Genomic DNA, 14622 nt, shown 5'->3' with positions numbered 1-14622 from the left:
CATTTAGCAATATTGACCAGGAATATCACGCCCCTTTCCGTAACCCGCAAGAAGACTCGTCCCTCTCGATGCTTGTTATGTGCGAATATACGACAAACCAATCAGAACGCGCGTAAATGACTGCGGCGCTTTGGTAAAATAATCCTGAGTACTTAAATCGTTTATGGCATTATGTCATTGTTTAAAAAAATCATGAAAAATATATATCGTCATATTGAAAGTACAAAGAACTTAGCTAACAGGATTTTGATAAGATATCATGCGATTGACGGTGAGAGATTCAAATACACGCACGTGCGTTTGTTGACATAACGGCTCTCATTGGTCCAACTGAGTGTGTTTCTGACGATCTTGCGGGCTTGCTATGGAGATTGTACGTGCGCTTCCAACAATTTTAGGAAATGTAATTATAAATCGCTTCGAGTTTTAAAACAGTAATATTATATCTTTATGTACCTAATCAACTTTAATATATAACATAGGGCATATATTTCAATTCTCTGGGAATATTTTAGTCTGACCTTCTTGTGGTCATTCATATATTTTCAGCGAATTCAGTTAAAAGTCCACTTGTGGTATGACAGCAAGGTTACACGTATGTTCAGTTTGATAAATATCTTAAAAAGTCATTTTTTAGTTTCTGCTTTGGGATTTAATGTAGCGGGGTTTTTTACAAATTTTATTTGCATATTCAATAAAACAAATCCCATTTGTTATTATTAAACCCTTTTCAGAAATATAATTGGAAGTATAAGGTGAATATCTGGTAATAATTACGTCAGAATCTGTCTTTAACAAATATGGTTTTTCTTTCTTTTAGTTGTACCAAGGATGTTTAATTCTTTAGAATAAATAACAAAAACAACAGCAATACAATACAATGTATGAGTATACCATTCGGTGATATTAAGTACCATTTGAAGGAATCAAACAGGAATAGAGTTATCGTTCCTGTTTGAAGTAGTTCTGATGTTCCTACGCCAATATGAAATCCTTCCAGAGGGGCACGAGTCGCTATTCGGTTTGTCCTCGGTAATAACACCATACAAAATAGTTGGTCACGAATGACGTTGAGTTGAGTACCCATGTTCGAATCGAAGCCGGGTCCTCGGCGTGACATGCGAACGCTTTAACCACTTTAACCACTTGGCTAACCCACCGCCCCTTCAAATTAAGGGGGTTGGATTGGAAGGGTTGAGGTTAATGTTCCTGGAGGTATTATATCCGACACATATCAACTCCACATACTTTATTTCTCAATGGGATACCAAGCTGTCATGGAAAATCATTCAAAAAATATACAACGGCATTGGGGTCACTCAAAAATAAGGAGTATTGAGTGAGTTTAGTTTTACGCTGCTTCTAACTATATCATAGCAATATCACCAAGGACACCAGAAATGGGCTTCACACATTGTACCTATGTGGGCAATCGAACCCGGTCTTGACGAGCGAACGCTTTAACCACAAGGCTACCCAACCGCCCCTAAAATATGAAAAGCGTTAGGGGAGGGTATCGTGTTCAGTATATTGGTGGATGACAAACCTCTGACCAAACACCGCATGTTATGAAAGATGGATTCCACACTATGAATTGATGTTTTCATTGCCAGGTACAAGCAGCTGTCGTTCCCTCATATACACACTTTTCATTTCCTCATTGCTGAAGTAGTTATAAACAAGCATAGCTGGCATCACAATAATTAGTCCTCCTATCAAAAAACACGTGGTTATGTTGAACTCCGGGGACCAGTACAACAAATCTAAATCCTCGTTGTAATGATACAGCGTCCAGAATATAGACGCGATGGGGTTCTCATGGCTTGAACTAAAGATGCAAGGATTGCTCCCTCGGCGTGCTTGATCAGCAGAAAATGAAACAGGTATCCAACGCAGTGAGCCGATATCATTAGAAATGCTTTTAATGACAGGTGTTGGCAGGATGCGTCCGTGGAGACACTACAGCGCATGCCCACAGCAACGCGACGCAACAGTTCCTGGAAAGAGTCGGCCTGTAAAAGAAACCAATTTGTTGGGTCAAATATACAAAACCCTGTCCATATACAGAAGTGAGTGAGTGGTTTTACGTTTACGCCACTTTTAGAAATATCCCAGCAATATCACGCCGGGACACCAGAAATGGGCTTTACACATTGTACCCATGTGTGGAATCGAACCCGGGTCTTCGGCGAACGCTGTAACCCCTAGCCTATCCCACCACCACCCCATGTACAGAATAAATATACTGATGGAAACACATTAAAGTACAAGTGTTACTAAATTTATTCAAGGTTTCTTTGCATACTTTGTATTGAACTGTGGGGGAAAATCATGAAATAAATATTGGAACGCGTGTACTTCCATGTGTTCTCTTATTCGTTTCCATCAGTATATATAATAAAAATGCGCTATTCATAATATGAATCATTGTCAAATAGGGATGATAAAAAAATTCCGCAAAAACTTGCCCCACCGGTAGCACCCTTCTTAAACCAAAGTCGCACGAAATTTAAAGCTCTGATGAGCACGACGAAAAAAATCAAAAATTCAAATTTCACAATTTTGATTTGACATTCATGTATTTTAAGGGGCAGTGATGATTACGACATGGAACAATAAAGATGCAAACGCTGATGTTCAACATTTGTAAGTCATTGATCAATATTCCATCACATTCCCTGCGCGGAAAGGACGGGGTGTCGTGGGAGTTTTTCTAGGTAGGCAGAAGTTCTATAAGAAATGAGCAAAAAGGCTAGTACAATCAAATATTATTATGAACGTCATCACATGGATTGTATAATTCGAAATTTGTCCTTTTCAATAGAAACAAAATGACATTTCTGCAATCACGTTCAAACCAGATTTTAGTGCTCGAGTTAATTTCAATGAGATCTTAATATGTTCGCTGCAATATGAAGGAGATTTTGGTGCTCGCGGTAATTGTAATGAAATCCTAGTGCTTGTGTTATATTTAAAGATATCTTGGTTTTCTTGGTAAATGGATAATGTGAAATGCTTACCATTCCAAATCCAGGAATGAGGTCTGCCCAGAACAGAAGTACGACAAACACTAAGGCCGATAGCTGAGCATACACCAGAAAATTCACGGTTTGGGCCTAGAACACAACATGTTCGATATTACAGAAGCAGCAAGGTGAGAAATACCCTCCTGAAGCAAAAGATGATTATGAACTATAAATGCTAATAAATCTATCATAAACAAAAGCAGGTGCTGAAGACAAATATCATTTGCAAGAACGTTTAGATCTGTAAAATTTAACAACAAAATACCTCCCGACCGTTTGCATCTGCCTCCCGAAGCGCGACACACAGAAGGGTGTCATTGCTGCTTTTGACTCTTTCAACGGTGGTAGGTGAGTGAGTATGGTTTTACGCCGCTTTTGAGCACTATTCCAGCAATATCACGACGGGGAACACCAGACATGGGTCTTAACACATTCTACCCATGTGGGGAATCAAACCCGGGTGTTCAGCGTGACGAGCGAACGCTTTAACCACTAGATTTCCCCACCTCCCCGGGTGGTCGGTGAATCTCTGTGGATCATTATACCTGTCAACCGTATTGATTCTGTTTATCCTTTTCCGTTTGTTTGTTGTTTACTGCCACCGTACTCATCAATATTTCAGCTATATGGCGTCAGTCTGTAAATAATCGAGTCTGGACCAGACAATCCAGTGATCAACAAATTGAGCATCAATCTACGCAACTTGGATAAGCGAGCCTGACAAACCCGATCACGTTTATGACGAGCATGGGTTGCTGAAGACCAATTATAACACGGATCTTCACTGATCATGACAGATTAGGCAATGTTACCAGGACAGGATACCCACACCCTTTGTTGTCCAATTTGCAAATCATCTTTCAGGACGACAACGCCAGTGATCACAATGCACGAGTCGTCATTGCTCACCTACAGCACAGCACAGCATCTGTAGAATGGCTAGCAATGAGCCCTGGGTGCCGTTCCACTAACCGATCTTAGCCCTACTCCAATCGTAAACCCCTAAAATCCCAATCTTAGATACCGTTCCACTAACCAATCTTACCTAAGTCAATCGTAAAGTTAAGATTCAAAGTCTAAGTTGCTCATGACCAACTTAGGATAGCTAAAATCAATCGTAGAGAAACCAAAATGGTGGCTTTCCTATTCTGTGTGAAAAATAAGAGCGAGCATTTCACCGTGAGCGTCCCCTAAAGTCCCCCATAAAATGAATTTGTATATTTCTGTGATGTTAACAAACACTGCACTGAAGCCTTACAAATGTCAGGCCAGTCTGACCACTGTCGTCATCATGGAACACAACCGAGCGTGGCGGTATAACACATTTGTACAACAGTATTGCAACGTCATGGTTAAGAATAGGGACAGCCGTGAAGTGAACAATGTTCTGAAGCAAAAAGATACAAATATGTTTGATTTCACTGCGCATATTTTGTGGGGGATTCTAAAGGCAGGCCGCGTGTTATTCAAGACCACTGAGAGATTCTACATACGTTATAGCCTCGTCACGCCTTGTTTATTCTGATTGACAAGGTTAAGGCACATATTAAAAGCTCTGACGCAATTGACATTTTTAAAGTCCAGACTTAAAACCTGTTCTCTGTATATTACTTATAATCTCGGCTGTAAATATTCTCGAGTAAATTATCTGTACACAGCGCTTTGAGCATGCCCAAGGATGTGGAATAGGCGCACTATAAATATGCATTTATTATTATTATATTATGCCTGATACCCAGAGTTCACACGCACTTGCACCTGAAACCAAGGTGCTCACTACCCTAATATTTTGCTCTAGGTTTTTTCTCCACGTTTACACTTGGTTGGAAAAATACCCATAAAGGCCCGGGTTAGAATATTGAACTTCAATAACCCATGCTTGTCGTAAGGGTGGTCAGGCTCGCTGACTTGGTTGACACATGTCTTCGGTTCCCATTTGCGCAGATCGATGCTCATGCTGTTGATCATTGGATTGTCTGTTCCAGACTCGATTATTTATAGCTAAGATACATAGCGTTCACTAACATGAACGCTCATGTTAGTAAACGCTATGCATCTTAGCTAGATTATTTACAGACCGCCGCCATATAGCTGGACCATTGCTGAGTGCGGCGTAAATCTAAACTCACTTCGTAAACTACTTTCTATCATTTGCTAGACTATGCAAAGGGAGATAACTCGTGCCTCGCATTCCTGTATCTCTCGCACGAAAGAGTCTCGATCTAAGCTTGGATCGGATCGTACGTAAGATCGGAACCGGCTACGATCGGCCTAAGATCGGTTAGTGGAACGGGTGTAACTTTTAGCTAAGACGATTGTAAAATTGGCGTAACTTGCTAAGATTGATCTTAGATAAGATCGGTTAGTGGAACGGCACCCAGACCTTTACCTCACTGAACACGCCTTGGACATGACAGGGAGAAGTGTGCGTCAACGCCAATCACTGGCGCCGTTCCACTAACCGTTCTTATCTAAGATCAATCTTAGCAAGGTACGCCAGTTTTACAATCGTCTTAGCTAAAAGTTACACCCGTTCCACTAACCGATCTTAGGCCGATCGTAGCCGGTCCCGATCTTACGATCCGATCCAAGCTTAGATCGAGACTCTTTCGTGCGAGAGACAGAGGAATTCGAGGCACGAGTTATCTCCCTTTGCATTGTCTAGCAAATGATGGAAGTAGTTTACGAACCAACTGAGTGAGTGAGTGAGTGAGTTTAGATTTACGCCGCACTCAGCAATAGTCCAGCTATATGGCGTCGGTCTGTAAATAATCTAGCTAAGATGCATAGCGTTCACTAACACGAGCATTCATGTTAGTGAACGCTATGTATCTTAGCTATGATTAATCGAGTCTGGACCAGACAATCCAGTGATATACAGCATGAGGATCGATCTGCGCAGTTGGGAACCGATGACATGTGTCAACCAAGTCAGCAAGCCTGACCCCCCTGATCCCGTTAGTGGCCTCTTACGACAAGCATGGGTTATTGAAGTTCAATATTCTAACTTGTTTGAGTGGCATTTTAGAAGTTGAGACGTACAATATAGAACAAGTTTTTATGGATAACAACTTCTTTATTTCGTGAGTGCGACGTTTCGATACAGATCCTTGTACCGTTGTCACGGCTGTCCCTATTGTCTTGCTTGACAATGGTACAAGAATCTGTATCGAAACGTCGCACTCACGAAATAAAGAAGTTGTTATCCATAAAACTTGTTCTATATTCAATATTCTAATCTGGGCCTTCATGGGTATTTTTCCAACCAAGTGTAAACGTGGAGAAAAAAACTAGAGCAAAATATTAGGTAGTGAGCACCTTGGTTTCAGGTGCAAGTGCGTGAGAACGCTGGGTATCAAGCATAATATAATAATAATAAATGCATATTTATAGTGCGCCTATTCTACATCCTTGGGCATGCTCAAAAGCGCTGTGTACAGATAATTTACACGAGAATATTTACAGCCGAGATTATAAGTAATATACTGAGAACAGGTTTTAAGTCTGGACTTTAAAAATGTCAATTGTGTCAGAGCTTTTAATATGTGCCTGAACCTTGTCAGTCAGAATAAACAAGGCGTGACGAGGCTATAACGTATGTAAAATCTGTCAGTGGTCTTGAATAACACGCGGCCTGCCTTTAGAATCCCCCACAAAATATGCGCAGTGAAATCAAACATATTTGTATCTTTTGCTTCAGAACATTGTTCACTTCACGGCTGTCCCTATTCTTAACCATGACGTTGCAATATTGTTGTACAAATGTGTTACACCGACTCGCTCGGTTGTGTTCCCATGACGACAGTGGTCAGACTGGCCTGACATTTGTAAGGCTTCAGTGCAGTGTTTGTTTACATCACAGAAATATACAAATTCATTTCATGGGGGACTTTAGGGGACGCTCACGGTGAAATGCTCGCTCTTATTTTTCACATAGAATAGGAAAGCCACCATTTTGGTTTCTCTACGATTGATTTTAGCTATCCTAAGTTGGTCATGAGCAACTTAGACTTTGAATCTTAACTTTACGATTGACTTGGGTAAGATTGGTTAGTGGAACGGTATGCCGATCGTAACGTCACGCTAAGATTGGGATTTTAGGGGTTTACGATTGGCGTAGGGCTAAGATCGGTTAGTGGAACGGCACCCTGGACGTCGTTAGAGGAGTGGAAGTGTTCGTTCGTTTGATGATTAACGACGCACTCAGCAATATTCCAGCTATGGCGGAGGTCTGTAAATAAACGAGCCTGGATCAGACAATCCAGTGATCAATAGCACCAGCATCCATCGATGCAATTGGGATACGATGACATGATCTTCACGGGTAGGAGGGGGGAGTGTCAACTTTTGAAATCTCACCACTGTCTTCCGTAATCTCCTGTCATACTTCCATAGTGGTTGTGATATGTTCCCAATTCCATCACATTGTCATACAAGTACCACTAGTCACTTATAGATCATATGTTTTGGGAAATTAGTTTTCAGAGTTACTATACGTTGAATGTAACACGTACGCTCGTATTCTTGTTCATGTTCATTTAAGGTCAGTTACATTACCGGGCTCGATTTAGTGCTTTGTTACTTGCACTGGTGCAACCCAATTTTGCAAAGTGCAACCCTAGTTATTAGTCTAACTTGCACCAGGTGCAAGTAATTTTTGAGAAATAAATCAACAATAAATCTAACAATATAAGCATAAAAATGTCAGCTCCATTTTGTTCTAAACTTTGAATAGCTATGGCAACGAAACATTGCTATTCATAGACACGTCGCGGCTATGATAGCTCAATATTGTAAACAGGGATCAGCTGTGTATCTGTGTTGCTATGGTTTCAATGGCACTACATGACAGAAATATGTTTATGTGCACCGAAACCTCTGATGTTTTAACACACTACGTTGCAACTGGAATTTGGCTGATGCAACTAGGTTTTTATACTAGGTTGCACCTGGTGCTAGTAGGTTAACATCTTTTAAATCAAGTTGTCATTAGTTGCTCTGGGAAGACATCTGAAGTGATGAGGTTCATAAACGTAAAACCCACCTGCTCAGAAGTGGGGCTGACAAAACAACAATCATTGAGAGGACGAACATTGGTTTGTGATGCACGTCGAAATTTCGAACGCAACTCTGCAAGGCCATTGCTGAGAATGAACGACCACAGACAAAACTCATTGTCCCTCAAAGTCCGTCAGTTGAACTTTCATTGTCAAAAACACACCCAATGTAAAACTGGAACAGTATTTTCTAAAATTTGAAAGAAGTATAGCTAACTTGTGGGCGTTTCAGTTCTTGCTCTGTGATGACTCTGTTAACTGCGTCTGGGACGAATCCAAAGCAAAATGAAAGGGGCCAAAGAATTCGTCCAACAGGGGAGACCACTGTGTCACTTCCTTTGCTACTTCCGGTTCCGCTACTTCCTTTCAGGCCCCAGATACGAGGTTCCATTGTGATAAAGAGTCCTATCATTGCAATTATTATGCAAACAGCTCTTCTCAAGCTCACACCTGAAAAAACGAAGCATTTATTTACCAAACCAATTTCGAAGGAAGTTTATATTATTCATAAAGCTATAGTGCACGTTTTGTGACGAACATTGTGACAGAATCATAGTGTTCGTGTCATTAATCATATTTCGATTATGTTGCAAACGGGAGTTACCCCGCTTGTCTGCAACAAACGCATGGTGTCAAAAGACGGATGATTCGAAAACGAAAATTAAGCCGAATGGATGAATTAGTACTAATAAATAAAGCCATGTATGCATGTGTAGCTGATGTTTGCTCCATCGCACGTCTGGACATCCAGTATGATATGCAGATATGTGTCCTTCAGACATGCCAGAATAAACTGTTTGTGGGAAGAATGTCAATGTCAGTGCATTGTATGCAACATATGTCATGTTTGGGATTACATTTTTTCAATAAAGTAGATTCTAGTACGTTTTGGGGTCGAACCCACACTTTCAGAAGTTCTTGAAAGGCATTTAGAAGTTGGACGAACATCAATACATGTTCCATCAATACATATTAACTCTGTGGACGAACATGAATACATCATTCAGCTGATGACGGAGCAAGAAAAGTTGTATAAAAAATAGCAAAAAGTTGTCATCCATAAAATAGGTCATGTATCCACACTCTCTGAGTACTTTGCTGAGAAAGTGTACACTGAGTAAGTGTAATATCTGTAGGTGTAATCCTAAATAAAACATATGCTACATTTGACAACTATCTGAAACACAGTGTGATTGTATGACACCATAAATTTGAATACTAGTAATTCATTCCGGTGAATTATCAAGCTGCATATATCATTATATATCTCGATGCTTCATTGTGTGTACATTAAAACATTTGATCATTCTGTTACTGATCAGATGCATCATCTTTAAAACAGAAACCATACAACTGTAAACAATGACCTTCAATGTCACAAGTTATCAGTTTAGACTGACTGACTGAGTTGGGTTTTACGCCGCTTTTAGCAATATTCCAGCAACATCAGGGCGGGGACACCAGAAATGGGCTTCACATTGTACCCATGTGGGGATTCGAACCCGGGTCTTCGGCGTAACGAGCCAACGCTTTAACTACTAGGCTACCCCACCGCCCTGATCAGTTTAGAGTGAGTGAGCAGTGTTGAATAACAAATATCGAATTAGATGCTCAGTGCGAGAGGAAAGCCAAGTATAGCATAACTTTGGCAAACTTTTTTTGTGTTATGTAATCTAGCACTTATGTTATCTAGCACTATGCACAAACATCTTGTGCAAAGAGTCAATATATGTACAAAATAATATGACTGAGTTTTAATAACCTTGACTCACAGTCTCAGCTCATCATATGCTAATTATTTGTAGTTTGAAACGTCTTAGCCCTTTAAAACATTTAGAATTGGTCTTCAGTAACCCATGCTTGACGTAAAAGGCGATTAACGGGATCGGGTGGTCAGGCTCGCTGACTTGGTTGACACGTGTCATCATGTCCCAGCGTAAATCTAACCTACCTCACTCACTCACTCACTCACTCACTCACTCTTCTGTAATTCTCTACATACCTTTTCTGGAGCATTATGTATCTACAAATAACTGTAAATGGTATCAGAGAGGATCCGATGATTGACTGCAAATACGGAGGGTTCTCTCTGGAAGGCTTGCAAAGACGATGAAGGCTCCAGTCAAAGCATTTGTGAGGCCATAAATCGCCAAAGATTTCAAACTGACAGTTGGCCTCAAAGGCACCTCCCTGTCGAAACACTTCCATGCCAGGTACACTGCAGAAAGGATCAGAAGCTCCCAGAACGTATCAACGAACTGTCCAACAAATACGTCACTTCCAATTTCATCAAACGTGGACGCCCATACCGGCAACACCAGCGACGTCACCAGGTGTCCAAGCAAAGCAAATAGAGAAAGAATAATACTCTTGGCGTTTGTGGACAAGCCTCCAATGCATGATCGTAGACGCGAGAAACATCCTAAAGTTTTGTTTTCCCGTGAATCTCCAAGGAGGCGTGTGTAGCGACCAGAACTGGGATACGACCAGAACTGGGATAAACAGTCCACAATTTCGTGAAACCCGATTTGCTGCGGTACTGCTCCCGGCTAACGCTAAAACTTAAAGCCACTGATGTGCGGAATATGATTTGCTTCTGGTTTTTTTAGAAGAAATACAAATTAACATTTACCATTTCCAGATTCATTTTCGAATATGTAACCCTAATTGTTTCTCCACTATAATTTGGAAAAAAATCTTTGGTTTTCTTAATTATTTTATACTTGTCAACCGTATTATTCATTTTGCATGTAATAGGGACGATTAATTGTGTTATTTTAAAAATGGAAACAAAATGTCATCCTGTTTGAAAGGATTATCTATCTGAAATGAATTCTGTTTCTTCATCACTTTGTGGTCACAATAATACCACAGAATCGTATATACATTATTTAAAATATTTCAAACACTAATTTGTGTTTCTGAAATAATTTTGATTGTAATTAGGTATGAATATTTTTTTTCCATATTCGGGTGTTTGTCAACCAATTTGCTGCACTTATACCTGTGTCTATTTTCTAAATGACTTGCGTCGTTCAACTGAATGCGGCTCAGGGTTGAGACCAAACAAATTACATGAAATAAAGTTTTGAGAACAAAATACTAGGATTGATGGACATCACACAGAACTCCACACAGAATGAAAGACAGGAGAGGTGTTATATATAAGGCTAAAATCGTCACGCTTTTCGGTTCAATGAGTGTAGCCTTGGCGAGTACTTGCAATACAATGTTATGGCTGAATGAACACAGCGCGCCTCACTCCGGAGGCTCTGATAAAGTACACAGAAAATAGGATTAACAGGGACGCTCTTTAATTTGAACACATATAAAAATATAAATAAAGTTATGTACACATTTTCACGTCTATTCTCCATTACACATTTTTCTTTAATTCGACATTAGATAGTTCATTTTGAGGAGTCTTTCCTAAAGATAAAATGTACCTCACGAGTTTAAAATCTTTAAATATGTTTCTGCTTATGCATGCTGAAGATCTTGTTATTTTTCTGAATCTGTTGAAAGGTTGCAAACACAGTGGAAATCGTTGTCAACTTATTCCACACGGTGGGAACTTGAAGTAAATATTGCTAAAACAAAGATAATGGTCTTTCGGAAGAGTTGGTAAAGTTAAATAGTCAGAACGTTGGTTATATATAATGGTTGTGTCCTAGAGGTTGGCGATACCTTTACATTTAGGAATAGGTTTTACTCATATAATAACCGATTCTCAAAGGCACAACTGCAGTTGTCTGACCAGGGTAGGATGGCCCCTTTTTCAATTTGCAATAATATCAGGTCGCTCTCTCTCCAACCTGGAATGTATTTTATTTGTCTTTGATCGTTATGTTGGTAGTATACTATCTTTGCGTCTGAGATATGGGATATAATAAAGGCTTAAATTTTGAAAGGTTGCATTTGGATTTTTACCAAAAGGTTTTCAGGAGTTAAGAAGTAAAGCATGTAATTCCATGGTTTTATGGAAAAGTTAGGTCGTTATCCGCTCATATGTAAAAGGCAATATAGCATGGTAGTTAAATATTGGTGTACGCTTCTTGTCAATCTGAAAATAGCATTTTACAGGGTTGTTGTGCGTGTTGTGTATGAGGCGGGGAGCCTGTGGTGTAAGAAAATGGGCGTATCAAGGTTAAAAGGTATTTTGGCGAACGTGGATTAACTGAATATGGTTAAGGCAGGAATTACCACTAGATTATCTAATAGTTATAAAACAAAGAAAAAATGATAAGGCTATTAGGTTTCTCTTTAGTGATCTGTGCAACTCATCGAAAAGTGCAGATTTGCAAAATATTATTTATACAGTACAGAGTACAGATAGTAATTAACGAATTGTTTTGATAAGAAATCTATTTATTCCGACATGGATTATGCTTCCCGGCACCGTATCTTTAGCTTTGGCGGTACTCTCCCTACATACCGTGGAAATTAGCTCTCCCGAAATCCAGAAATATACATTTTGTATTCTTCCTGGGACATCTGAAAAAGAAATTTTAGCCTTCCCAGAACCACACACGTTTAAATAGCCACTGGCTAGCCCGTGGCATACCATCAGTAAATGGCCAGTAAATCTTCACAGTCACTACAAAAAATTGAATTTTCAGGGTCATAAATATACCTCTCTCCGACTTGTTAAAGTTATAACACACTTTTAGATCATGTGAAGATTGATGGCCCTCGGGGAAAATGTTCACGATATTAGCAGCTTAATGGTGAAACCCGTAGTCATGCCGACAAACATATTATTCCCGTCTATCTTTGCTTGCTTTCTACATTCAAATTTCGGGATAGTGGAATTATTTTGTAGACTATACATTTTCAGGCATAGCTAGCCCATTTGGCTAGCAAAATGTGGAAACCATTGACTGGAAAAATATATAACCATTATACACCTCTCCCCTCTCACTCCCTATATATATAATCCACACAGAGCGGCATAGAGATTGTATATCAAGATATATCACTTTCACTCCTCACAGAAAGAAATCGAGTTTTTACACACCACTCTCCAGCAATACCTGCAGAACAACAGAGACGGTCTGTAAAATAATCAAGGTACACCTGACAGTGTTTGGTGTGTGGGGTCGTCTCGTTGGGGACCACTGTGGCAGTCAGCAGCCCTGACCCCGGATCTTCACGGGTCCCAGAAGAAGGCCAGGGAAGGATCTGTATCTGGAATCAGACTCTCTCTCTGCCTCTCTCCTCTCTCTCTCTCTCTCTCTCTCTCTCTCTCTCTCTCTCTCTCTCCTCTCTCTCTCTCTCTCTCTCTCTCTCTCTCTCTCTCTCTCTCTCTCTCTCTCTCTCTCTCTCTCTCTCTCTCTCTCTCTCTCTCTCTCTCTCTCTCTCTCTCTCTCTCTCTCTCTCTCTCTCTCTCTCTCTCTCTCTCTCTCTCTCTCTCTCTCTCTCTCTCTCTCTCTCTCTCTCTCTCTCTCTCTCTCTCTCTCTCTCCTCCTCCTCTCTCTCTCTCTCTCTCTCTCTCTCTCTCTCTCTCTCTCTCCTATACCACCATATATACCCTCTCTCTCTGCAGTATTATTGTTATTATTGTGTGTGTGTGTGTTATTATTGGTGGTTGGGGTTGGGGTTTTGTCCGTAAGTGTTCAGTACAGCTCTCGGTCCATATACACAGTGAGGGGAATATCGGGGGTATCATGCGGTCTTCTGAGTGCTGCAGTTTGAACACATGTATCCCCATAGCAGCCAAAGCCGTATCATATATTATTAGATGCAAGGAATTAAGTGCAGGTGGGTTCCTGTACCGAACGTGAACTGCTTCTATCAGGCAGGAAGACTGTTATATAACTGCTCAAAACATTCATGTACAAGAAACGTCAAATGACGCATCCATTGTCATCCGCAGTTACGTCGCGGTGGTTTGTGAAAGCAGAGACTTCGTGAGTGGGGATTTGCACTTCAATTATTCCAGGGCATGTCTGGCCGTGTGGTGCCGAGATATGGAGTGTGAGGTGATATATGTTCCCAAACGATACCGCGGTAAATAAGTCTGTTGGAGGAAACTAATATTGTGGAACCAGTTGATAGTATATGTATAGATTTAGCCTAAACCTCTTATGAGTCCATTGACACTGCAGTGTATAACAACGCTGCAGAATACAGGTGAGACTTTGTAGTCACAGTGGTGTGGGCGACTAGATGCTTCTACTGGTGACGCGTTTGGAAGTAACGTCCGTGCGAGTTATCAAAGCTCGGCCATGGAGTAGATTGAATATCGTCTCGGACATTTCACAGAGACCCGGTGAGTCGGTAATCAACCAACAAACCAAATGCTTCTACCACCGGATGTTTTTTCAGTTACCTCTTGCGAAATAGCAACGAGATAATGATAATGTGCTGCTCTATCACATCTTTATTGTTCCGGATGGTACTTTTCAGTGACTGTTGGTTTACATGAGTACAGACGCTCTGTGGTTTGGCTTCGATATAAAATCCTAAGCGGGCTGCACTGATTTACATGTTTGTGTTGTTTCTTATTGATTTGAGACTAACCAACGCTCACGCATGCA

The 14622-nt window shown here is 40.5% G+C and overlaps 1 protein-coding gene across 1 annotated transcript; it reads right to left on the bottom strand.

Annotated features, from left to right (window-relative positions):
- Positions 1-1236: 1236 nt before the first annotated feature.
- On the bottom strand, positions 1237-8529 carry LOC124278093. Its single transcript, XM_046713842.1, has 3 exons — positions 8301-8529; positions 3021-3116; positions 1237-2012 (listed from the first exon to the last, which is right to left on the bottom strand). Exons 1-3 carry the CDS (start codon positions 8493-8495, stop codon positions 1764-1766), a joined length of 540 nt encoding a protein of 179 aa, XP_046569798.1. The 5' UTR covers positions 8496-8529; the 3' UTR covers positions 1237-1763.
- Positions 8530-14622: the final 6093 nt, after the last annotated feature.

The sequence above is a fragment of the Haliotis rubra genome, unplaced genomic scaffold (assembly GCF_003918875.1).
Source record: "Haliotis rubra isolate DU_JTF1 unplaced genomic scaffold, ASM391887v1 Scf2304, whole genome shotgun sequence".
NCBI lineage: Eukaryota > Metazoa > Mollusca > Gastropoda > Lepetellida > Haliotidae > Haliotis > Haliotis rubra.
The sequence above is the reverse complement of the archived record's forward strand: the minus strand, read 5'-3'. Positions and strand labels throughout refer to the sequence as shown.